The sequence below is a fragment of the Elgaria multicarinata genome, chromosome 8 (genome assembly GCF_023053635.1).
Source record: "Elgaria multicarinata webbii isolate HBS135686 ecotype San Diego chromosome 8, rElgMul1.1.pri, whole genome shotgun sequence".
Taxonomy (NCBI): Eukaryota; Metazoa; Chordata; class Lepidosauria; order Squamata; family Anguidae; genus Elgaria; species Elgaria multicarinata.
The window spans coordinates 102,120,851-102,147,511 of record NC_086178.1 but is presented as its reverse complement, the minus strand read 5'-3'; the positions used below and the strand labels follow the sequence as shown (position 1 = coordinate 102,147,511).

The 26,661-nt window shown below is 38.6% G+C and overlaps 1 protein-coding gene across 3 annotated transcripts in view; it reads right to left on the bottom strand.

The window, feature by feature from the left end:
• The window catches only part of SHLD2 (shieldin complex subunit 2), a 38,059-nt gene that overhangs the window by 2,874 nt on the left and 8,524 nt on the right, over window positions 1–26,661 (bottom strand). Inside the window, exons 2-7 of one of the 3 annotated variants that reach the window (XM_063133118.1) lie at window positions 14,142–16,469; window positions 12,226–12,333; window positions 10,490–10,684; window positions 8,794–8,928; window positions 6,529–6,735; window positions 5,959–6,190 (exon numbers count right to left, since the gene is read on the bottom strand). In XM_063133118.1, the coding sequence (XP_062989188.1) occupies window positions 5,959–6,190; window positions 6,529–6,735; window positions 8,794–8,928; window positions 10,490–10,684; window positions 12,226–12,333; window positions 14,142–15,660 (2,396 nt within the window). In that variant the 5' untranslated portion in view covers window positions 15,661–16,469. Of the gene's footprint in view, window positions 1–5,958; window positions 6,191–6,528; window positions 6,736–8,793; window positions 8,929–10,489; window positions 10,685–12,225; window positions 12,334–14,141; window positions 16,487–26,661 lie in introns of those variants that run through there. The other 2 variants (XM_063133117.1, XM_063133119.1) reach the window with 2 other exon arrangements.

Here is a 26,661-nt window from a genome sequence, read left to right as displayed (position 1 = left end):
GGTAGGGTAAACAGGCACTGGGTAGGGGCGAACCAGATCTCTGGGTTGTTCATGATTAACAAACCACAGGTTAATAGTGTGGCTGGTTTGACGCAACACAAGAACCCAGAATTCAACAACCCATATCATGGGTTGGTGTTATATACACACTCAGCCTAACCTCTAGGAGACATGCTGCAATGCTTAGGATCAAACAATGCAGTATGTGCAATTGTGATTCTACCTTCATACGTTTTTTTTAGAGCCCAAGGCAACTTGGTTGGACTGAAAGTCTGTGTGGAGGAAGTACACAGAGAGGCTGCTTAACCCTTCAAATCATTTTCTAGCTCAAAATCAACCCTCACAACCAGCTTTTTCCACCTGTTGGGATAAAGATATGGACTCCCAGTATCTACCTTGTGCCTTTCCTCTTTCACCAGAAGGAAATGACCTTTTTTTTTTTAAAAAAAAAAATGCAGATAAAGGTTTATGCAGCCTTTGTCCACATGCCCTTCGTCCACTCAGACTTGCAGCCTGCCCTGGTTTCTTGGGTTTAAAAAAAGGTGGTGGAAAGAGTAATGGAACTACCAAAGCCTAAGTTGTCTTTGATAACAGCTCCTTGATTACCTCCTAAAACTCTATAGCTAAGAAGTGACAAATACTTCACTTTAGATCTTATAAGGCAACAGGCTTTCTTGCACAGCTTGTTCTTTGAGCTATATAACAACATTCAAAGAATGTTCTCTGAGACCTTTCAAGTTATGTGGGTTAACAGATTTCAGTTCTTTCTTTCTTCAGATACCCTGAAGAAAGGAACACCTACAAGATATTTCAAAAGAGGGCTTTCAGAAGATAAAGAAGGCACGCAGAAAATGCAGGATTGGAAGCTATTTTACCATGTTGTTTTAGCTTTGAGATGTTAAAGGACTTCAGTATTAATTGTTCAAGTAGAAGGTCTTCAGGTCTATACATTGCCTTTACTCATGGTGGGATGCCTTTGCATGGGTACAGCTCCCTCCCTAGCAGTGGCTGGAATGTCTACTCTGGCGTGCCTTGTGGATCCTTCTGCCTCATATAAAGAGTTTTTATCCATCCCAGGTTCAGGTAGGATGGAACCTCCTCACACCATCTGAGAAACTATGTGACAAACTGCAGTAGGAGTTGGAGCTAGGGAAAACACCACTATTCATTAAAAATATGTATTAATTGTACTTCAGCCCTCAAGGTGTTGTACAATTTTAAAAATAATACATATCAAAACAATTAATAAAAACTGACACAGAACAACTTAAAAAAATCTAACCAGAAAGAGCAGCATTTAAAAACCAGAAGGAATATAATCTTTTTTTTTTACAGTCCTCTAGAACTAACCCACCTAGGGAGGTAGTTCCCCAATGGGAGTTCTGCTACAGAAAAATCACTGTCCCACCAAGTTAGGGCATGTCTACACCATAGGTTGTACGGGGGGGGGGGGGGAAGGATAGCGGACTTACCAGCTTCCGCAATCCTCCCCAAGGGACTTGACAGCTGAACAATGTCCAAGGACTACCCCGGGATATAGGCTGGTTTAGACATGCCCTTAGTCACTCTTGGTGTGAGACATATAGCATTGCCTCTGATAAAGATTGTAAATTTCATGTAGGTTCATATGGGAGGAGATCCTTCATATATCTTGGCAAAACCAAAGAGGTTCCTTACAGTTCAGGAGCTTGTAGCTCCGTTTGTTACCCAAAAAAAGTAAATTTCAATTTGTAATAATTGTTTGAATGTTCCTAAAGTAACAAAGTGACTTTCAATCTGTAAAAAGTGCTAATATTGCATTTTTTCAATCCCCACCCACCCCTCCAAAAAAAAAAAAAATTCAGAGAAAAAAACGGAAACCCCACCTCAGGTTTTTTCATGGCTTCATAATTTCCGGAAATTTTACACCTCTATCCTGGCCCTAAATTGTTCTAACATCTAATACAAGCAATGTATGGCCTGACACCATTGTGCTGTGCATCCCCCTGCACCACACTGTTGGCCGGAAGTAGTGATGGTGGTGATGTCATAATACACATTTGTTCGTAGGACATATAACAATAAAAAGAGAGGAAAAACATGAAAGACTGTAGCAGCTCCGTGCCTCTTGCACAAATCTAGTTTGGATCCCATTTTCTGCTTTCTGAGAACTGGTATCTATTTACACGAAAATATTCTCTGAAAAAATGCCCATTCTTCTTAATTTCTACTTAACTGACAATATACTTCTGGTCTGCAAAGCCATGAAAGAATGAATTCTTCTCATATAACATCCCTGAATCTTTATGTTAAAAAAAGCCATGGAAGATTTTCTTTAAAACCTTTTGATTGCCAAGAAGCAGAGAAATTATCTTTCAAATATTTATGGCGTATGCTAACACAGAAATGGAAATTCGACTTTAAACACACACACACACAATTTCACTTTCTGAATCAGCAATCCAGCTATTATTTTCAGTTGTTACAGACATTTGAAATAAGCTGCAGAAAGTCAAGTGACAATTAAATGAACGCAGAAAAGGAAATGTAATTTTAACTTAATTGTTGCATGCTGTTTCCTAAATGAGACAATAACCATTTTAAATGAAGGTCAAATCCAGTATTTTCCTTTCCACAAATCCAGGTAAGAGGCTTGTTGCCTCTTTATGTGATACATGCATTTAAATAAACTAACTTTTTAAAAATAGGATGTTACATGAGTATATTGAAGAGATTCAGGTTTCTATCTTTATCTTATAGATTACAAAACTATGTTGTACAGAAATTTGACATATTAGTCCAGTAATTAGTTTGACAGCCTGTGATTTGCCTATAGGAGTATCAAATCACAGGACATCCAGAGGAAACAGTAATTTTACCCAGGTGAATGCGAACTGCAGAACTGTTACAGAGCCTTTGACATCTTGCAGAGATGACCTACCACCAAAACCTTCTGAAATATAGCCAGTGTACAGATGGTATAAACCATACAGTCTGCCTCACAAGAAGGGAACTCTCCCGCTCTGGAAATTTACCAAAGGCCAAGAGCATTTTTCAGAAGCGCTGCTAGGCAATTTGGTTTGAAATGGTCAAGGCTAAACTGGAAGGTGAGATGTTTACCAGTTTTATATTATTTTTCTTTGAATTACTGAAACTTGCCCTGAGCCCTACGGCAGATCCTGCTCATTATGTACTTACTTCAGGTTTCTGCCCAGTTCTTGCCAAAGGTTATGATCCAGAAAGCAATACTTACGGAGTTCAGACTCTGTAACAGCTGCTGCTCTGAGATGCCAGAGCACTAATTCTCTCTGAGGAGGAGCTCCCCCACTTTTTTCTTTTCTTTTTTAAAAATCTAGTTTCTATCTATATACGCTGTAATCTATTTGCTCAGAAGACAGCATATTTTGCTTAATGTAAATTTTGGTGTGGGATCCAAAGAGCTGTTATGTGGTCTTTCATGAGCACACTGGGGTTTTTGAGGGTTCCGTTTACTCAGAGTCCCTCCTATGTCCTGAAAAGCCACTCCAGAGGACCCTGACGCGGGGCTGCAGCCAAGTGGGAAATTGGCATAGCCCCAAGTGTATAGGGGAGTTCTTTAGGAGCATGTACAGGGGCCTCTTTATAGCCCAGTTTTGTAAATAAGGCAAAGGCCAAAAGATAAGCAAAGCCTCAAATTGGCAAGTCCTTTCAAATATCAATTATTGCCATATATAATGTCAGATGCATTTGAGGAAAATGTGTTGTTGTTTTTTAAATAATGTGGATATGTGCACAACCCATCCCCTACTGCCACCTAGTGTTTGCTAACAGTCTTCTTTTCTAGCAGAAGTTGCTGAAATAATTTAGTGGGATATTGGTTTCTTAAAACGGGGTGCAATATGTAGCTTTTAACTAATTTCCAACTATTTTCTGGGGGTATCTATATTAGGTTAGTATCCAGAACTCTCTTGGAATTTAGTCTCTTTCTACTGACATGCACTCATATTGACACAGTTTCATTATACAGCAAATCACCAAAACACATTTGTAAAAATAGATTATGCCTTGTTTTTAAAATGTCTAGAACTCATCTTCATCCCCCCCCCAAAAAAAGGATACCAAGAAGGAATACATAAAACTCCCAAATCTCAATACAATAGTAAAATAATCATAATCATAATAAATAAACGTAATAAAATGGACAGTAAATAAAATCTATTCAGCCAATACAAGCATTTGCACTTCCAATTCTATAACACACTGTCCATCTAAAGTTCAATCAAACACATTTTCTATAAGACTGGGGCGCTCTTATCCAGGTATTACTAAAAAAAATTGGTTATGGGTTTTATAAAATAATAAATTGGGGAGAAATCTTCCAATACGACAAAAATATGGAGGGACATAACAATAAAACAAATAGATTGACATGACAATGGGGCAAACAAAGCTTATATGAATAGCTTATATTTAAAATAACAGCAATATAAATAAACATACGTTGAGGCTGCAGTCAGTTGTTTAGTCGGTTGTTTAAACTATTTAGACCTGGATCTAAAGACCTTCCTTGGGCATGTGATACCTAAACTACTTTTGAAAGCCCCCGGTTTCAAAATCAGGTGGGTGGGCAGGAGGGAGAGATGCTGTTAGAGAAACATGAGCCCCAAACTTCCTTGGGGCAAACAGAAATGTGTTGTTCTGTGAAATGACTAAGAACAAGATCCAAATGATAAATCATAACATGGCACAAGAACATAAAACTGGATATGGCTGCCCATCAATACATGAAAAAATCTATTAACAGAGAAAGCCCAGGCTAAGAGTGCCAATCAGTCTGAAAATATCAAGTCTGTGCATTGATAGGGATAATTGTGCACAGCAGTGGATTGCATGGAGTAAATCTTCGTGCACCTTCCTGCGATCAGGCGGAACAGCAGTAATGAATCAGTTACTTTGACAGTGCCGACTGCCTGTTCTAGGGCAGGGAAGGAAAAATCCTATAGCTCTTCCTCGGGATTAGAGATGGGCAAGCCCTAGAAGGCTGTCACTGAATTGGCTCAGGAATTTTTCAGAAAAAAAATTGGGTAAACATAGGAAAAACTCGAGGGCTCAAAAAGGAAACAGAGGTCTAAGGGACCTGTAGTTCTTTCATAGGCTCCTAAATCTGAGCCAGAAACAAATGGGGAGGGGTGTGTGTGAGCGGTTGAAAAGTTCACTTTCCTTTTTTTTTTAATGTGGGCTTTAATGACCCTGTCATTAATGACCCTGTCATTTAATGACCCTGACATCACTGGCATTCCTAGCGGCGTTTCTCAATCTGCATCCAGGCAATTTCTCAAAGTTCAGGAACCTACACAAGCACTTCATAGCGCCTCCGATGCACATTGAGCAATTACCAGAAAGGCCTGAGAGACAGTCCTTCCATAGGATCCCATTTGCTATGTGCAGCAATAGGGTCAGAGTGCTAAGGCACATTTATTTATTTATTTATTAAGACATTTGTATCTTGCCCTATATCACAAAGATCTCAGGGTGGCATGCAGATAAAATAATTTGTCCTTCCAGCTCACACATAGTCAGCTGGAACATGCCCAAAGACCTTCTCACCTATAAAAAGAACCCACTTATCCCTTAAGTCTCTGTGAAAAACTCACAACAGCCCAAAGTGTTCTTAATTTTCTATTGACCATTTATACAAGAGCAGAAAGAACAGGGTGACAGAAAACCCCCATCCTGACTGTAAATTACTTTAGTAAATTACTAAACATAATTTACGTAATCTGATTCTCAAAGTAGGAGTATTTCACTAGACAAGATTCCCTTTAAAAAATAACACCTGATTTAAATTAATTTAATCCACAAGAAGAATTTAGAAGCATGAATAAAAAGCATTCCTTTCCACAATAATGGATGCATTATTTTAAAGGGACTGCTATTAACTGATTTCTTTCTTTCTCTCTCTCTCTCTCACACGCACGCTCACACGCACACATTTTTTACCTGTAGAATAACTTCAATTTGTTAAAGGGTAAGCAGCTAATGCACTGTTTATAGATCTTGTTATTATCTGTCTGTAGTTCAACTCCACATTTTTCACAGCCTCCATACGTGATCAGACTGAGAGAAGCAAATATCTGTTGCAGTGTAGTACTAGCATCAAAAATAAGTCCATATGGAGAGGAAGGAACAGTAAATTTCAACTCCAAGATGCAGGCCTTCACTTGGATTATTCCTATGAAAACAGAAAGGAGTTGATCAAAATATTTTTCTAGTCTGCACCAAGTTAGAACAATAATGCCAGCCACACACTGTTGTTGTAGTGTTCCCTTCCCTTAATGTTCTGTATACTTTCTGAAAGAACTTTTAACATGTTTCCCTTTGGGCTGGCATTCAACCACCAGAATTATTTAAGTGTGGGGTGACTTTAATTTAATTAGATATTTGGTTTGCATTCTGTGTGCCTTGTTTTTTTTAACTGCTGTGATCTGCCCAAGTTCTTTGGAAGGGAAAACCATAGCAACTGAAATAAATAGGGACCCTTCCCCCAAATATAATGAGTAAGAATCTCACCAGAACACTTCTCCTCCAGGTGTGCAGCAAGAACGGTCACACTCAACAATGATTTGACACCCTTTTCAAACTTTTCCTTAAACTCAACAGCTCTTCTGTCATCATCAAAGAGACACTCCAGGTCTGACCATGGTGTTGTGTGCAATTCAAGTTCACCAGAAACAGGACTGTGTTTTGAAAATAGATATTTAAATTCCCATATATGATCTAATAAAAAAGAAGAAATAATACCACTTAGGATTTAACATTCCAATTCACAGTTAATATTTGCAGAAATTTTTTTCAGAGATGAAGAATCTTATAATAAAAAGGGGATGGGGAAGGATGCCTGGTGAGATTTGGGCTTTAAAAAAATCTTATATGTCTTAAAATGTGTAAAAATGAATACCTATGTAACATTTTGTATGTTCACGAACATTTTACATACACTGGCCTGGTTTGGACAAAGATCTTACTTGGGAAATACCATGAGAGGTGGAAGAAGTAAGATTATTGACACTTATCTTACCCACAAAACGTATCTGTCCCACCAGATTCCATGGTTTGCACAGGGTCTATGCACATTGAAGCCAATGCACATAGGCGCAAATCATATGGTCAATACTTACATAGGACATATATTACATGACGGGTCCTTTTGCTATTGGATTTTATATTAATAGTTGAGGCTGAGAAAGGAAGCCACTAAAGGCCACTTAGTAAATTTGCTGAGATTTGAATTCTCTAGATTATAGTTCGCAACCATAGCCACTACTGAAGGAATTTGCATAACACCCCCTAAAAGAAGGTGGTATATTAAGGATAGTGGTTTCTCTGTTTTTTATTTCTCCTGCACTAAAATATTCTAAATTTCAGTAAATAAGAAATAATTCTAGAAGTAAATTACTTTATATTCAGAAGGAATGCTACTATATCTTCTGAGGACACCCCCCCCACACACACACACTATGACACACTCACGTGTTAAAGAATGTCTTGTAAACACTTTGATTTCCAGCACAAATGACCATCACATGCTGAGCTATTTTTCTATGCTCAGTAACACGAATGGCCATCACATGCTGCTCCAGTGTGAGTCAGTCATAATGCTCAGTTGTCACGACCTACAGCCCTGGCTGGCACAAAGTGAACTCCTGATCCTGGTTGTCCTGATAGTATCAAATATTTAGACTTGCCTAACAGAGAGGGATATTTGGACAGTTGAGAACAAGTCTTATCTTAAATACTGGATATAGTCTTTTAATGATTAAACATGAATTGTTAAAAATTTCAAATTACTCACAAAGCACTAACCACAGAATACGTTGCAAATTTCTTGAGGGGAAGAAAGGGACAACAAATGTAAACTAGATTTTTGTTGTTCTTGTTTAAAACCCAACAACAAAGATTGAAATAAATGCTATAAAAGAGCCTTTTGATTGGATTACCTTTAGTTGTTTCAACAATAAGTAGAAATTTCAGTACTTTTCCACCTGCCTTTCTTAATAAATACTTGGTACTATATCCTCCACTGTTTCATAAAAGTTTATACCTCCTTCTTTAATATCTAAATGTACTTCATGGTTTGCCATTAATAATTCCTTTTTATTTACTCATCTAGAACTACTTAATATTGTATAACCTTGGGAAAGGGTTAGGATCATGAATTCAGAAAATAAAAAGACAAGAAGAGCCATGCTAGATCAGATCAAGGGTCCATCTACTCCAGCATTCTGTTCACACAGTGGCCAATCTGTTGTCAACCAGGACACAAGTACAACAGCACCCTCCACCATGTTATCCAGCAACTGGTTTACATTGGCATATTGCCTCTGATACTGGAGGAAGCACATAGCTATCACAACTAATGGCCATTGATACTCCTCCTCCAGCAATTTGTCTCACCCCTTAATTATACACTAATCAAAATGTGGTCGCACCATAGATTTGTATATAAAGGCAGTTTTATTCTCACTTCCCTTCCTAATTATGTTTTTTTTTTTTTACAGCAGCCTCACCTAGGTTGACATTTTCATTGAGCTGTCTACAACCCCAAGATCTCTTTCTTGGTCAGTCACCGCTAGCTCAGATCCCATCATGCTATATTTGAAGTTGGGGTGGTTTTTTTTGCCCCACTGTGCATCACTTTACACAATAGCTATTCAAGTGAAGTGGGAGGAGGGTAAAGAGTCAAATTATAGGCGTCCCATATTGTTTGCTCCCTTTTCTGCTGCAGAACTAATAATAATAGTTTAACAAATATTAAGTTAGCTGATTAGTTTTTACCTCTTTTCCTTTGAAGTTGAGGACAGTGGGACGTTATAGCTCCCCATAACACCAAGGCAAAATGCCGATCTTTGACTTGTTCCACTGTTAAAATAATTTTTCTTTGCGTTTCTCCTTTGAAACTATACGTAGATTCTAAAGTTGAAAAATTACAAACATAAGTATAATTTATATTAGAGTGCATTGAGGTTAACCTAAAGTAGCATTCTGAAATGTAACTGATATAGAAGAGTGAAAAACTAACATTTCTGCCTAATAAGTATCCAATGTAGCCAAGATTATTTGTGTTAACTGCTCCATGTTAAATGACAATTTTTCAAAAACTATTAAGAACCAGTTGGGACAGATAGAGAGCAAAAATGGATACTGAGAGCCCTTACAGAGACTTATACATCAAGTTTGGAAGGACAAACATCACTACTTATCATTCACTAGACTGATATCTTACTACTCTTGCTGAATTTGAACTTTTCTCCTATAGCCACCAATTTCATATAGATGCTTATTCAGATATATGGTCTGCTGTTAATGGAACTGTTAAGTTCTCCACAATTTTTTCTCCTCCACCACTTTTTACTTTTTGTTGCTGTTATTTTTATGTTTTTAAACAAAAAGTGGTTTTTTAAAACAAAACAAAACACAAAAACGTATCATAATCAGGAAACAGTACAAGCTAATGGATGAGTAGCATCTCCTAAAAATTTCTTCCCAAACAAGCTTGTTCAGACAACGCAACAGTACATCATGGGTTAATTAATGGACAAAAAGCTGTGGCACATGCCAGCCACCATTATGAATATGCAACCCACAACTGGGGGTTGTGTTGTGCACACCTGGCTGGTAGAGGTTATTTGAGGGCTAAACAAACCATGAGTTAAGCAAGGGCTGTTTAGCCATCAAATAGCCTCCACTGACAACGTCTCTTTATGCATGGTGCTAGATTAAATGCTTTCAGAATGTCCACATTTTAAAATTGGTATTAAAGAATATTTCTCATGAAGCCTTAATCTGTTTAAAATATAACCAATAACATTTCTTCCAGAATAGCAAAAATAACAACATATCCTGAGGATCACACCTTTGGACTGAGTTAAAAAGTTTAAAAAAGAAACTGCTACATGAGTAGAAAGAGATGTACAGGCAAAGGGAACGTGCTAGTTCTTTTGCTCTTTGAAAAAGCAGCCAGTAACTCTGGTCAGTAATTTCAGGAAATCAAAACCTCTCCCCATTTTTATCTATGAAGTTAATGATTAATGCTGAAGATTGCTTTTGAGCACATGCTCCATCATTAACCATGTGAGCCACTTCATCTATATCACTGAAAATACCTTGTAAAGTATTTTGTTGAATCAGATGGGCACTCAACACACAGGAGAATCAAAACATTTTTGTTGTTGCAAGGGAGAAACATCAGATGGCCTCATAAATCAACTCATGGCCTTTTTTCTTATCTACTAGAAGATTTCAGGTACCATGCCCTGAATCAACTACTCCCTTTTCCTCAACATAGATCTGGAGAGGATGTTCATGTGTTTAGTGGGCAGATAGCTTAGCTAGTGTTTCTGTCAGATAGGTGAAGCAGAAGGAAATACCTTAGGTGTTAAAAATCCATAGCTAGACATGCTTTGTTCATTCCTTTCAATCTAAACATATATTTGGGAACACAGTGAAGTACAGAATTAGAAAGTCAATTGACCTGTTAGCACAGTGATGTTGACAATTTTCACTATTGAATGCACCAACATATCCGGTTTGAGTTTATCTAGTAGAACATGTTGTATGTTGTTCAGAGTCTGTGTCTTCCTTTGAGGGATTGCTTGAAGATACGGATGCTTTGAAGATACATACACAAGCAAATCTTGGAGAATATTGACATCCACTATATGGGAACCTTGAAAACAATAGATAAATATCAAAATAATTGATTTAAACATTTAAATTCTACATTTTGATTATTTTTTCTTTCTTTTATCATTCGTGTCCCAGGAATCTTGTTAGATACAGAGCGGTAAGTTAAATCTTGTAAATAAATTAATAAAACTATCTTTTATTTTAAGCCAAAAGGGATGCATGTTTGTTCTATGGCAATTCTAGACCAAAATATCACTTGTAAGTATAACTTCAGAAGTCACACATTCAAGCAAAAATTCTAGGAAGGGAAGATCATCTTTGCTTCAACTGGATGTCAATGCTTCCTTATAGCTCACTATTCTTTTCTAGACTTGAAGAATGGGTCTTCCTCCTCTGCCTCTTCCCTCCATCCCCCTCCCCTTTTGTGTCTTGCCTTTTTCTACGCCTGATGGAGTGTCCTATGACCACATTTTTATCCATGTGAGCTGCTTTAGGAAACAATTGTCTGAAGAGAATAAAAATACAGTAAATAGGTCAAGACAGTGCTCCATAATTTAAAAGAAATAATTTATCTTAGGAGTATAGGATGTATCTAGTGAAGAAAATATTGTTTTATCACATTGGCTCCATTCAAGACCTTTTCTATCAGGTATGAGTGTGTCCTTGGCTCTTCCTACCAGTAGAAAGCTATTTACAGCTAATTACAGTACTCACTTTATCTGTACATTTGATTTCCTTGAGCCTAATTTCCATAACCTGGATTGAAAGAGTAGTATAGATACCAACTTCAGGAAGTTTTGGGGATATACCCGGGGGGAATCTGCACGTCGTTCCGAGATCGCTTCTAAGCGACCCCAGAGCGGCGTAAAAGTGATCGTGTACCTGGCCTTTGGAAGAGCCGACGAAGAGACGTCCTTCCCGCTGCCACCCGCAGACCTCCTCGCCGGCTGGGACGGAGAGCTCGGGGGAAGAAGGCGGGGTGGAGAGCTTCTTCCGCTCTCCACCCCGCCTTCTTCAGCCGAGCTCTCCTCACCGGTCGGGTGAGGAGGTCTGCGGGTGGTGGTGGCGGCGGGAAGAACGTCTCTTCATCGGCTCTTCCAAAGGCCAGGTACACGATCGCTTTCACGCCGCACTGGGGTCGCTTAGAAGCGATCTCGGAACGACGTGCGGATTCCCCCCTGGATAGAGTATTGTACTGGGACTTACATACTGTTTAGAGCAGGATAGGAAGATGGAGGTAAGTGAGACATATCATACAGAAATATGTTACTGAGTCATAGACATGTCTCACAGCTTACAAGAATTAGGTTAACAAGCTCATAACTTGTTCTACATTCAGGCAGTATTTCCACGTTAAAAGATTTTCATTCATTTGTTTGGAAGAATACGAACATTAGTGAGAGATGTGATATACAACTATTTTGATAAAGTTTGGAAAACGCTGAATTCAAATTTATTTAAATATTTATATACAGTCCTGATATTGTTTGTTTAAAAGTGGTTAATAAATATTCTAATAAATAAAATACTAAAGTGAACGTTAATTGGGACAAGTGTTCTCTCAATGCAACTGATTCTCACATTCATTCAGATTAATAGTTGAGCAGCTTCCAAGATTCATTAACTGACTAGTAAACGTTGATTGCAGCATCATTTCTCCAATCCAATGGTTTTCATATATAGTGACATCTGCAACAAAAAGAAACTTCATTCAAAGGAAAAATAGACATATTCTACTTCAGGTCTTCAAACTGGATTGATCTCAGTTCAAAAACTGAAAACCACCAACATGTTGGCCGAACTGTAGACAATTTGAGTTTTTAGGTTAGAAGTGAGCAAGTATGGGTGGTACGGGGGCCACAGGCTGCACTCCTGACACCCACCCTCACCACTGGGGTGGGGAGACAGCAAACAAAGAGGAGCAAGTCCCAGTCTGGCATCAAAATTCTGTGGAAAACTGTCTGTTTTAAGCCTCTGTAGTGGGACAGTTGGGGGAGGGGTTCCCACCAAAAATCTTCATCTCAGCATGTAATGTTCCTGAAACCAAAGCTCTGCGCAGCTGCAGACCTCCCATATGTGTGATACACAGACACCATGAAGAAGAAAGAGAACCAGCAGCTCCTGCTGCTGCTGTGGGGACCTATGTGTGCTGTATGGGGAAAAAGTAATTTCTCAAACAGGAATCTTAAAAGCAGAGATAGGCTCATGGGCAGCTTCACTTTCAGCATGTAGTTAATGTTAACTGTAGTTTGCCATCACATTTGTATTGGCAAATTTTGATTAGCACTTGCACTTAAAACTTAGTTCAAAGCATGGCTTCCAATTCTGGTCGGAGGGCAGACCCTAATCAGTGTTCACCAATTTGGAAGTCAAGACAAAATATAGTTAGCATTAAGCTGCAAACTTAAAGTGAAGCTAAGGGGAGGATGGGATGCGAGACCCCACAGGTTGTTTCCAATCCTCTAATTTATGGATTGCAGGACTCTCTGAACTGAGCAGATGGTTATTAAGAAACAGAAAGATCCCTGGATTAGTTGTGCTTCATGTCACTGCCCTGAATTAAGGCAGCATTAAAAACAAACTGAGAAAGGGTGTGAAGGGAAACAGAGTATGCAGTATGCTATAGCTCAGGGCTGCAGAACCTCAGGCCTGGAAGCCGAATCTGGCTCTCCAGGGATCTGAATTTGGTCCTCCAGTGTTCCCAGAAGGACACATGCACTTCTGCTGACCCCATCCCTTTCTCCCTCATCACCAATCATTCAATGGTTTCCCAGCTTTTGTGCAATTTTTCCTTATTCTATAGGTTGAAATGTCTGCCTTAAGAGCTTTAAGCTAAAACAAGCTGGTATTTGGAGTATTTTGGATCTCTCCACTTTCCTTTGGACCTGCCCACTGCTGCAATGTTGCCTCTGAGAACTTCTCCTGAATTGAATCTGGCCCTCAGGTTGAAAGAGGTTCTGCATTCCACTATAGTTTCTACAAAGAAAAAAATTAGAAACTATATCCTGATACTAAAGAACTTTGTATATATAGTTTGATAGATGGTTTCTCAATATTCTACATGGCTATAAAACTTTAAAATACACAGTGGGACAGGAGAATTGACTCTCCACCCCAATTAGATACAGTCCTCAGCATATTGTTATACTTGTGCTTACAAGAGAGGATACATCAAAAATCTGTTACACTAGATGGCACCTAACACTGTACCTGAGTGTCAACAGAAAGGTTTATACTACGGACCAGGACATATGGTCTAAATTCTCCATGCAGAGTAGTCCCATGGAAGATGCCATACATGAACTGGTTGATAGGCACAATTATGTCCACATGGATATCTCTGGCTCATATTCACACTTACATTCAGTTTTCTTGAAGATTGTGACCTGGTTTTATTAAATCAACATAACTGTGAAAACGAACCATATATGCAGTTCTTGTAGAGAAAATTTAACTGTTTTACTAATATATTTTGAAAGTAATATTTCACTCCTCACCTGTGAATAGTAAGATATCTCCAGGAAACACTGTAAGTGACCAGAATGCTGCTTCTCTCCATAACACAATCTTCCGTTGTATTTCCGATTGATCAAAAACTACAGTTGTGGCTAAGGGGACTTTTGAGGACAATTTAGTCCCTGACTTAGTTTGTATTTCTTTGATATGACATGGATGCCGTACTGTGACTAAGATAGTGTACTTCTGGCCTTTGAAGAGACAGTCTTTAAGCAACGATGGATGGTTCTGAACTTTCTTAAATCCTGAAATTCTCAATTCCTCAATTTGTGGAACTGGACAAACTGGAGAACAAACCAACTTGACTCTTTTTGATTGCTGCTGGTCTTCAACTATAATGTTAGCTACAGGTATGGTATTTTTAGATGTTTGGAATCTTTTGGCAGAGTGGTCTCCTTGAGAACACAGTATTCCTTTCTCCCATGGTTCAGTAAAACATAGCTCATTATTAGGTTTAGCATCAGGTGCATGAAAAATGCCTGTAGATACATTAGTATTTTCCTGAAAGCTTGCTCCTCTCAAAGATGAGTTATCTTTTACAGTACTATCAGAATCAAAAAGATCAAGAGAGCTGTCATAGTATTGTCTACAATTTATCTCCACACACATGCCACCATTTTCATTTAATTGAGTAAGCGGATTTGCAGCTGCTTCATTTTCCCTACAAGGCTCATTCAATTCCATGCTCTTCAACTTTGTAGGTTTCCCTTGTATTTCATTCTGTCCTACAGCATGCATTCCTGAAAGCAGAGCAACTTGGCTTGACATCAGAATACTAAGGAATTCAGTATCTGTTGATACTACAAGGCTTGAACACACATCTAGTGGTTTTTCGGCTTTTGAGTCTTCAATTTTTACTGGACAACGTATCTCCAGATATTGATTCAGTAGCTGGTAATGATCACATTGAATGTCTGATGGCTTATCATTCGGTTGGATAGACATCATTCCTCTGCTGATCTTTTTGGTATTAGAAACCAAGGGAGAAATATCGAGCTGATTATGGACCATGAAACTAGCACCTCCTTCAGCACCTTCAGATTGTTTGCTTTGTTGTTTATGCATTTTTGCATCATTGGGAAACTGCTGATATATAAAATGATTCATGTAGTTCTCTGTGCTGCCATCTCCATAGACATAAAAACCGTTGCCAGTCGAGTCACCTGAAGTTTTATTGTTGAAGGATTTTACACTTTCTGCATCAGCTGCACAATCTGTCAAAATAGCATCAGTCAACCCACATTTTTCTCCAAAGTTTGCTATGAAGTGATCTTTGGATTGGGTAGCCAATACTATGTTGTTAGGTGTCTGATGTTCTTCATGGTCAGGGCGCTTGCATTTTCTAGTACAAAGGTTAGAAGTGTCTTTGGAAAATGAAAGGGAGAGTTTTCTCCATGTTTCAGCAGTAGCTATTGCAAATGGCTCATCTTTAGATTCCTTTAATGAAGTTGGAAGGATGGGTGCACCAAAGAAAATATGGATCTGAGGTGCTTTAGACATGTTTTTCTTGCAGGTGTTTGATTATGGAAAAATATAGATTCATATAATAAATACAATAGTTCATTTTACACATGCCTAAAGTGCTATTTTTAATAATCCATTACTTTTTGAATAAGTAATTCAAGGCAAAGAGTCTTTCATAAAGTAGTGAAAGAAACAAATTCAGTCCCAGTGATCTTTGGGAAAAACACAGTATTAAAAAATCATAATAAAAACTCTTGATAGGTATTATAGTTCATAAGAAACCTCATCACAAATTGTGAGTTATACTTCTTGTGAATGAATATTTGAAATTTCATTTACTCAATAGCTAAGAGTTAATTTTATACTGTAATTTATGTTTTAAAGAACTTATCATACTATGGAGTTCCGGCAGCCATTTCTTTTATGTGAATGCAATAATGGAAACATGACTATTACAGGAAATTCTTCATTACATTTTTTGTATTCCATAAATAGTCAGCATCAGACTTCATCACATTAGCCTTTTAAAAGTATACAGTACACTTGTCTCCAAAATGTAGCTGTGTCTGTTCATAAAATATCAATTTTCATTAAATAGTATCAACACAATGAAAACAGTCATTGATGAATTTTTCAAATGGTATTTCTGTGTTGACAATAATTTATTTTTCACATCTTGATGCTTAATATCCAAAAGTGCCAAGTACCATCTGCTCCCATCAGGAGGTGTTTTTTTTGGTGTGTTTTTTATGTGGTGGCATAACATCTATTGGTGGAACTGTAAAGTCATTAATTTCAAATCAGAAGTCCAAGGTTTCCAATAAGAATTTCAGATGTTTGGTCTTCTGCAAAAGAAGTTTCAAAACAGGAACTCAAAGTAGGCTACAACAGGAAACACAGTTTTCTCCCATTTTATTAGACAATACTGCAGATTCTCAGCTGCCCATTAGAGGTCACCATATCCTCAAAAACGACCTGAAGAGTAACAATATGGGGCATATGTTTTAGAATTAATCCAGTTATGGGAACCACCAAATTAGGGCATGATCCATCCAATTAAGAATTTGGTCTATTGATCTCCGTGTGTGTGTGTGTGTGTGTGTGTGTGTGTGTGTGTGTTAACAGTCTATCTGAGAACCCTATTCTATATTGAGTTCTATATTGGAACATAAATGAAACAAACAAAGCTTAGCTTTCACACTTGTATCAACAGGATGACATGTACTTAACTTTCGCTGAATCATGCCCTCAGGTTCCCCCTTAAAGCAGTATTTCCCACTTCTGATAGCTGAAACACAGTTTTCTTTCTTTCTAACTGCTTTTATATAGCACACAAAGTGTAAAAAACATAGTAAAAACAAGGAATATAGAAATAAGTACTATATATTATGTATGTCAATAAGCAAGCAGTTAAACATGTGTTACCTAGAAAGCACTATAATATTTGGGACCAGGCTATCAAAGGCCAACATCAAAGGCACATTTTTTTTGGGGGGGGCATGTGTGAGAGGGCCTTCTCTATGGCTGTTCCAAGGCTCTGGAAATCCCTGCTGAGGGAGTCTAGGTCAGTCCCCATTCCAAAACAAAATCAACAGAGAGAAAGAGAATAAATGATTCAAAAAAAGAAATAAATCAATAAAAAGAAATACACTTAATTTAAATTGAATTATTGACAGGGTAGCACTCTTAAGTGCTATTCAGACTTCTTCACTATTACTTTACAGTCCAAGACATATATGGAATCCATGGGCTGCTTAGAAAAAAAAAATATTTTGTATGTCAAGTTTATGTTTAATCTCTTTTCCATAATCTGAGAAAAGTTTTTGATAAATACTGCAGTGTATATCCATTATCTGTGCCCCACCCTCTCTATTGTACTTCTGTTGGCAGGCAAAGACTTTTTATTCAGATAGGCCTTTGACATGTAAAATAATCTGTTGCTGGAGGAGTTTTTAATTGGTTGGGTATGGTTTGCTTCCTTTATTGTTGTGCTGTTAAACTTTTGTTTTTAAATGGATACTGTTGTTTTTATGTTTTTGATGGTTTTAAATTTTGTATACTTTTTTAATGTTTACTGTTTTTAACTTTTGTAAACCACCCAGAGAGCTTTGGCTACGGGGAGGTATATAAATGCAATAAATAAATAAATAAATAAATAAATTGTTTTTATGTTATATTTTAATCTGTATTTTATTGTTAACAATCATGAGCACCATAATTTGGGCATGAAATAAATAAATAAATAAATAAAATGTGTTTATATTCATTGTTATGGTAAGAAATAAAAGGATCCCAAGGATAATTTTTCATTTGGAAAATAATTACTATTTCTGAATTAGCATTAGCTGGACACTTCACTCTTGCATCCCTAGAGGTTAACATTTGAGGGTGTATAAGAATTACCCATTCTCAGAGACCATTCCCTGAAGTTCTGAATGAGTTTCTCAGTATATTTGCATTCTAAATAATCATCTTGAATCAGGGAAATGTGCATGCGTCCAGATTAGGTGAAAAGTACACAGCAGCGAATAATGCAGAGATGCGTTGGCCAATCTCCTCTGAAGGACAGTAATTCTGTGCCTATGCCTCGGATGTGACTGAATGATTCAAATCCGAAGACACTGCAGAATTACCTGCCCCTAGAGAGTGTGACTGGAATGCGAGAGCACTGACTCAAACAGAGTTACAATGGACAGTATCAACCGTCTCCTTAACCAGTGATACATTGATGACATCTTTATCATCTGGACTCATGAACAAGAGACACTTGAGAAGTTCCACCAGGACTTCAATAACTCTTATCTTGCCATCAACCTGAGCCTAGATCAGCCCATTCAATAGATTAACTTTCTGGATACTGCGATGGACGTATAAACAAGACCTTTTTCAGAAACCCTCTTACACATACTTACATCTTTCCAGTTTTTTTTTTAGAACACACCACTACATCTTGCCTACAGCCAAGCTCTATGATACAACCATATCTGTTCAGACACCTTGAACAGAGATTCACAATTTACAAATTGATATCAGGCATCACTCAAACTACAACATTCACCCAATGATGGGGAAAAAACAGATCAACAAAGACTGAAATAATGTACTACAGGAAAAACCTAGAAGAGAAAACAGAACACCACTTATTGTCACGTACAGGTCTCAACTAAAACCACTCAAACATATCGTCATCAATTATTCTGTCCATAAGCAATTATGGGTGGTAGGCCTGTAATTGCTTATGGACAGCATCCCTAGCCTAAAACGACTACTTGCTGATAACAGGACACGTAACAAAACTACACAGGAACCAGACCCTGCAGCAAACCAACTCTGTACCTATATTTACTCTGGCAATAGTATTACAGGACCTAATAATGTCATCCACATGGACTGTATTCCACGCAAGCTATGTCATAAGAAATGTTTTAGTCTTAAAGATGCCACAAGACTCTGTTTTGGCTACAACAGACTAACATGGCTACCCCTCAGGAAAATTTGTAGCACAGTAGTGGGCTTCATGGATGGTATGGATGAGTAACTGTCTACATTTCAGTTTAAGACAGTCTCAGTTCTATAGCATAAAGCATATGACCATGACCAGTTGAAACAAAAGAACAAACCAGTACTTAAAGTAATTTATAGCTACCATATACTGAGTTAGACCTTTGGTCCATTTAGGCCAGTATAATCAATACTGACTGGCAGCAGCTTTCCCAGGTTTCAGGCAAGAATCTTTCCTAGGCTTTCCTGGAGATGCCAGGGATTAAACCTGTAATCTTTTACATGCAAACCACATGTTCTACCAGCTCTATAGAGAATAAAACCAGCAGTAAAATTAATATATGGGGTGATAGGGACCAAGAAAAGGAAAAATTGCCCAACTATTCCGAAGTTAAGGCATTGAAATAAAATATGAGTGCATCTGTTGAAAGAGAAAGATCAGTCAAGGGCACATTGAATCACACACTTTGGGAAAGATGAAATACTATTTGAAACAACAGTTCCAGAACAGAGATTAAAGGTTATGCAGTATTTGACAAAAGACATGATGAAATTTTAGGCACTGACCTACTATCAAGGGGATGGAATTTGCTGCCTCTGAGTTGCAGAGTTCAGGAGTGACAGAGGACTGACAAGAGTAAATAATTTGCTTATGTTCAGCACACAGAATGTAAGAATTTCCCCTATCCCTATTTGTTCATGCGTGTACTTCATTTAATACTGACAAAGGGACTCATTTATTTATTAACAGTATAAGTGCATTAATTGAGAGATTCAACGAATAGAAAACAGGCTTCAGTTCAGTTCTTAAGGAACTCATAAAGGGTGAAACTAAAAAGTGGCCAAAAAACAACTGTGTCATCAGGCTGTGGTCCTGTAGTACTAAAAAGCTCTGTTTTAGCAGAGTAAGTTCTCTACTCTCTAGGAGCTCTCCGTGGTCCTGCAGACCCTGCCTCTAACTAACCCTGCCTAATGGATCAGCTAAAATTAATTGTTCAGATGCTAGTAACAACTTAAACTGGTTTCATTATTCTGCCTATATTTGTTTTTTTAAAATTGTAGACATACATAAGCATCTGGGATAACAAGTTGAAAATTAAGAAAAATAATGTTATAATTAAGACTTTAGGCCTTTAGTAGATTCCCATCGATCTGGTGAATTTTAAATTAAATTTTGACCCTATATATATATTTTTTTTTAAAAAAAAAAAGAATTAACATTACTAAAGATAAAACCTGCAACTGAGATATTCTGGCTGGAACTCAAAAGGTACATTTCCATTACCTTTGTTAATTATTACACCATTTCTCAATATGTTCTAATGTGAGTGGCCAATAGAAAATTAGCTTTTTATCTCCAAAGCGGTCAGAGTCTTACAGATGAGTCAATGATCTATTAAAATGCAACTATGTGCATCAGCAGGTTTTGAGCTTTGCTACAGGCTGCAACTGATTGTTGTAATGGCTCTTACCACACCATTAGAACACATGAAAGAAAGAAAAAAGGCTTGCACAAGCAAGACAAGAAGATAAGTATTTTTACACACAGCAATTGAGCATCTACTACACTAATTCTTTTTCATTCTAAGTCATCTAAGCTACAATCATCATTTGAGCCTTATTGCTGATATTTCATACAACCCAACTGTTAATACATACATTGTTTCTACAGCTTTTACCCTTGGCTGTTGCCATATGGCCCAATGTTATATAGAGGAAGAATTCAGTTATGTTTGGAGTATTTTCACCTATGTCTAGCAAGTTACCTCTAGCTATTGCTTAAGGACAAACTTGCAGCTCCCTAGAAATTAATATATTAATTACTTCTCAGCAGAGCAACTAGCAGCACTGTTAGCCAGAAGACATAAGGAATTATTTTTAAACAAGCAATGTGCGGAAGTGGAAGAAGACAATAGAATAGGAAGGACAAGAGACCTCTTCCAGAAAATTAGAAACATCGGAGGTAAATTCCAGGCAAAAATGGGTATGATCAAAAACAGAGATGGCAAGGACCTAACAGAAACAGAAGAGATCAAGAAAAGGTGGCAAGAATATACAGAAGATCTGTATAGAAAGGATAATAAAATCGGGGATAGCTCAGACAGTGTGGTCAGTGAGTTAGAGCCAGACATCCTGAAGAGTCAGGTTGAATGGGCCTTAAGAAGCATTGCTAATAACAAGGCAGCAGGAGACGACGGTATCCCAGCTGAACTGTTTAAAATATTGCAAGATGATGCTGTCAAGGTGATGCATGCAATATGCCAGCAAATTTGGAAAACACAAGAATGGCCATCAGACTGGAAAAAATCAACTTATATCCCCATACCAAAAAAGGGAAATACTAAAAAATGTTCAAACTATCGGACAGTGGCACTTATTTCACATGCCAGCAAGGTAATGCTCAAGATCCTGCAAGGTAGACTCCAGCAATTCATGGAGCGAGAATTGCCAGATGTACAAGCTGGGTTTAGAAAAGGCAGAGGAACTAGAGACCAAATTGCCAATATCCACTGGATAATGGAGAAAGCCAGGGAGTTCCAGAAAAACATCTATTTCTGTTTTATTGACTATTCTAAAGCCTTTGACTGTGTGGATCATAACAAACTGTGGCAAGTTCTTGGTGGTATGGGGATACCAAGTCATCTTGTCTGCCTCCTGAGGAATCTGTATAACGAACAAGTAGCAACGGTAAGAACAGACCACGGAACAACGGACTGGTTTAAGATTGGGAAAGGAGTACGGCAGGGTTGTATACTCTCACCTTATCTATTCAACTTGTATGCAGAACACATCATGCGACGTGCTGGGCTTGACGAATCCAAGGCTGGAGTTAAAATCTTAGGAAGAAACATTAACAATCTCAGATATGCAGATGACATCACTTTGATGGCTGAAAGCGAGGAGGAGCTGAGGAGCCTTATGACAAAGGTGAAAGAAGAAAGTGCAAAAGCTGGGCTGCAGTTAAACCTCAAAAAAACCAAGATTATGGCAACCAGCTTGATTGATAACTGGCAAATAGAGGGAGAAAACGTGGAGGCAGTGACAGACTTTGTATTTCTGGGCGCAAAGATTACTGCAGACGCTGACTGCAGCCAGGAAATCAGAAGACGTTGACTTCTTGGGAGGAGAGCAATGACAAATCTTGATAAAATAGTTAAGAGCAGAGACACCACACTGACAACAAAGGTCCGCATAGTTAAAGCAATGGTATTCCCCGTAGTAACCTATGGCTGCGAGAGCTGGACCATAAGGAAAGCTGAGCGAAGGAAGATAGATGCTTTTGAACTGTGGTGTTGGAGGAAAATTCTGAGAGTGCCTTGGACTGCAAGATCAAACCAGTCCATACTCCAGGAAATAAAGCCAGACTGCTCACTTGAGGGAATGGTATTAAAGGCAAAACTGAAGTACTTTGGCCACATAATGAGAAGACAGGATACCCTGGAGAAGAGGCTGATGCTCGGGAAAGTAGAAGGTAAAAGGAAGAGGGGCCGACCAAGGGCAAGATGGATGGATGATATTCTGGAGGTGACAGACTTGACCTTGGGGGAGCTGGGGGTGGCGTCAGCCGACAGAAAGCTCTGGCGTGGGCTGGTCCATGAAGTCACAAAGAGTCGGAAACGACTGAACGAATAAACAACAACAAATACCTAAGCCAGGTTCAATAGAGTTAAGCATCCTTAACTGCACATAATGGGGCTGTTGGGGAGCAAACAATAATGTTTATTTTTATATAGCTCCTGCAATTATGCACAGTATACTAATGATGAGCTGTAATGAAAATGTAGTATGTGCTCAAGACACAAGTTTTTAATCACATTTTGAGGACAATCTCAATACTTAGGAATTCAAGCTAAAATCTACTCATGCTGCAATTTAAATTTGTATTTCACAAAAAGAGCTGGTGGAGTGGAAAGGGTGCACTTGATCCAGCCACCAAAATGAACCAGTTTCTCCCAACCTCCTATTTGTATTCCCAACCCCCAGTAACACACATCTGAGACAAAAAGAAATTTCCCTCTTCTTTGTCCAGGATGCTTGGAGAGGGAAAGAATTGCAGATCACTAAAAAGCATAATCGTGGTATGCCTTCCCTTGTTCAGATTATATGGGGTTTGCTTTCTGTCTAAAATTCCTCCTCTTCCAAAGGAGCCTTCTCCTTACTAGCTATGTGAATAGGGAACACAATAGTATTAGGAGACCCAATGCATCAGTTATCAGACTGTTGTTCTGAAGTACAATGCTTGAATGCCCTATAAGCAACAGGCCACCCTGAATGACAAATATGCAGACGGGACTGGAATGCCCAAGCGAACTTCAGTCTGTACCTGCACATTTGACATTCAAGGGAAATGGTGGCAAGGTGCCCTATTCTTAAGTGATATTTTAACAGATAAGACAGGCAATTTTGTATTATTTTGTACACTTTTTCTTTTACAAACATTGGGCAGCACACCTTGACCTAGATGACATGTAATGACAACCTATTGCTTTAGCACTCAACCTATGATCAGGCTGTGTAGCGGGACATGCAATCCAAAACTGCTAGGATGTTTAGGGGCTAAACAACCCAACGATTATGTGCTATTATTTAACCAATGGGTTGTCCTTACATTTGAATAGCCCCATTGCCTAAAATTAACAGGCAAAAACATGGAGTGATTATTATAACTTGAATGTTTCTTCAACTTAACTTTCAGCTTGAAGTTGCACTCAAACTAATCAAAGCACTGTAAAATTAATCTAATACAACTATGGCTGCAATCCCATATCCACTTATCTGTGAGTAAGCCCCATTGAAGCAAATGGGACTTAATTCTGACTGGGATTGCGCTGCAATTAAATTTTGGCTATTATCATCCACTGACAGGGGAGGAGATCCGTCCGTCGGGGAAGGACACAGCAACGCGTAGCAATCTCATCTCCTGTCAGGGGATGAGATTACTCTGCACCACACCCTCCTTCACCAGTGGGCCATAGAAACAAGGAAGAGGGCAGCTCTTCCTTGTTTCTATGGCCCCACTGGCAAAGGAGGCAGTGGCACAGAGCGATCTTAACTCCTGACAGGTGATGATATTGCTCCACCCCACTGCCTCCTTCCCCATTTGTTGCGTGGCTCAGGGCAGAGAGAGAGGCTGACAGCTCTCTCCCTCCTGGCCTCGCAACAGGAGGCGTTGCAGGGGGATACCATCCTGGACAGGCGATGGTATCCCTCTGCAATGTCTGCTTCCCTATTTGTTGCTCTGCTGAAGGCGGAGAAAAACTATGTCAGGAGAGTCTCTCCTGATATTGTGCCTTGCTGCCCTTGACAGAGTAACAAATTGCCTTTGCGGCAAAGTGGTGGTGGCTGGTGATGGGGGCAGCAGCGGCAGGAGTTCCTAGCACCCCCCATCCCCAGCACTTTCCCTCTGTGGCAGGGGTGGGGGGAAAGGGACATGCACATCCCTAGGACCACATGGGGTGTTGTGATTGGTTGCGCCCCACCCAGGGACGGCATGTGCCTGTCCTGGGAAGTGCATGGAGAGCTGCGCTCCCCAAACACTTCCTGGGACAGGATTATTTCCCCAATCTGTAGAGCCCCACCGGGCAAGAGCAGCAGGGGGTTCTGGCGCTCTTGCCTCACAACTCTGCAGGCAGGGGAAATAATCAACGGAGCCCAATACATAACACAATAATCAACAGTTGTGCAGATAATCAACTCTGCACAGGGTTATTTGTGTTGGTTATTTCTGTGAAATAACCAACCATGGAGTGTCCCCCCCCCCCCCACAGATGACACAATAGTCAACTGTGGACTATTTAGTCACTTTCTCCACACAGTGGATAATTTTATACATTTCTATCAGTTCTCCCCTTATTCACCATTTTTCTAAGCTATCCCTTTGTTTCTTTACTATTTCTTTTGACAACCTCGTCATATAACACAGGTCTGCTGCCTGTTTAACTAGTTTCCTGATTCTAATATATTAAATATTTATTGTTAGTTTTTATTTTGTTAGGAATTCTTGTTATTTATCTATGCTAGCACAATTTTGGACTTTTTGGTGCCTTTTTAAATCTGTAGGATATATTTTGTTTGAGCCTCCAGGTTTTGTGAAAGACTTGATCCTTCTAAGTATTTTTCAGTTCCCCTTTATTTAATCCTTTCATTTTTAAGAAACTTCCACTGCTGAAATTATAAATCACTATAGTGGGTTTTCTAGACACTTTCCCATTTCCATTAAGAATTTGATTGTGGTAGGACCACGGACTCCATATGGTCTAACAAATCTTACATATTATACCAAAGCATTAGTACTATTTAGGATTAAATGAGAAGTTGCCTCTCCTCTTGCTAAGACCTAACAATGTACCATATCTAAAATTGCATTCGTTGTCAGATGATTACCAGATGAAGACACTCAACATTACTACATTTTCTTTTTTTCACTTTCTATAAAGCTGTATTAGTGACTCACAGACAACTGGTCAGGAAGAAGCAATTTTGTGTTTCCTATACAAGCACAGTGTGGAACACTTGGTCCAAAATGTAAATAGACATCTTTGGTACAATGATGAAGGTGTACAGTAATAGTGTTGAGTGTTCCCCATTAAAGTGTAACTAATCTTAAAATTGAATGCACAGGTAGCAAAAAAACACCCCACGCATTAAGCAATGAATCAGTTCTACATTCACAACAGTTTTAGGACTGAATTGGGCCCAAATATAATATTATTTTAGAAGCAATCCCATGAATGGGGCTTACAGTATTTTTCAATGTCAAATTGATCACTCTATATTTGGGCTCATGAAAGATTTTTTTTTCTTAAGATCCCCTGTTTTACCATTAGACAGAGTGATCTGGCTTATCTCAGGTAGGTGGTTTTGGAATACTAGTAAAAGGAGAGGAGACTGCAATTTGCTTGGCCTTATTTTACCACCCAAGGTGGTGGCCACCACTTGGTTTTCCAACACATAAAAGTGTCTTGTACTATTTCTGTATTTTATGTTAGATGTGCTAATGGTCATCTAGGTTGTAAGATGTGTATCTGCCTTTAGACACTATCTACTTGGGCCCTTAGAAGCTATCTGCAGGAATTTCCTGTTTGCTCTTTTGTGCATGGTACATTTTAGACCGGGTTAACATGAGTGGATGGCAAAGGCTTGGTTGGTCCTGCTTTGGGGCACCAAGGTTGTCTTCACTATCTTTTGGTTTATTTCAGCTCAAAATATATCATCAATCAAGCGTTAGGCATCACATAAAGCGTTAGGCATCACATAAAGTAACAGTGCTGGTCTCCACAAACAAGATTGGATTTTTAATGTAATGTAACACTAAAAGCATTCAAGAGGCAGCTGGACAACCATCTGTCAGGAATGCTTTAATGTGGATTTCTAGGGGGTTGGACTCGATGGCCTTGTTGGACTCTACTATTCTATGTATATATTTCGTTGGTTGAAAAAGCTGCAATATTTTATATACTCATTAATTCTATTGAAAATATGTGATTTAAAACTCAATAAAAATATTTAAAAAAAAAACTACCATCACAACTAATC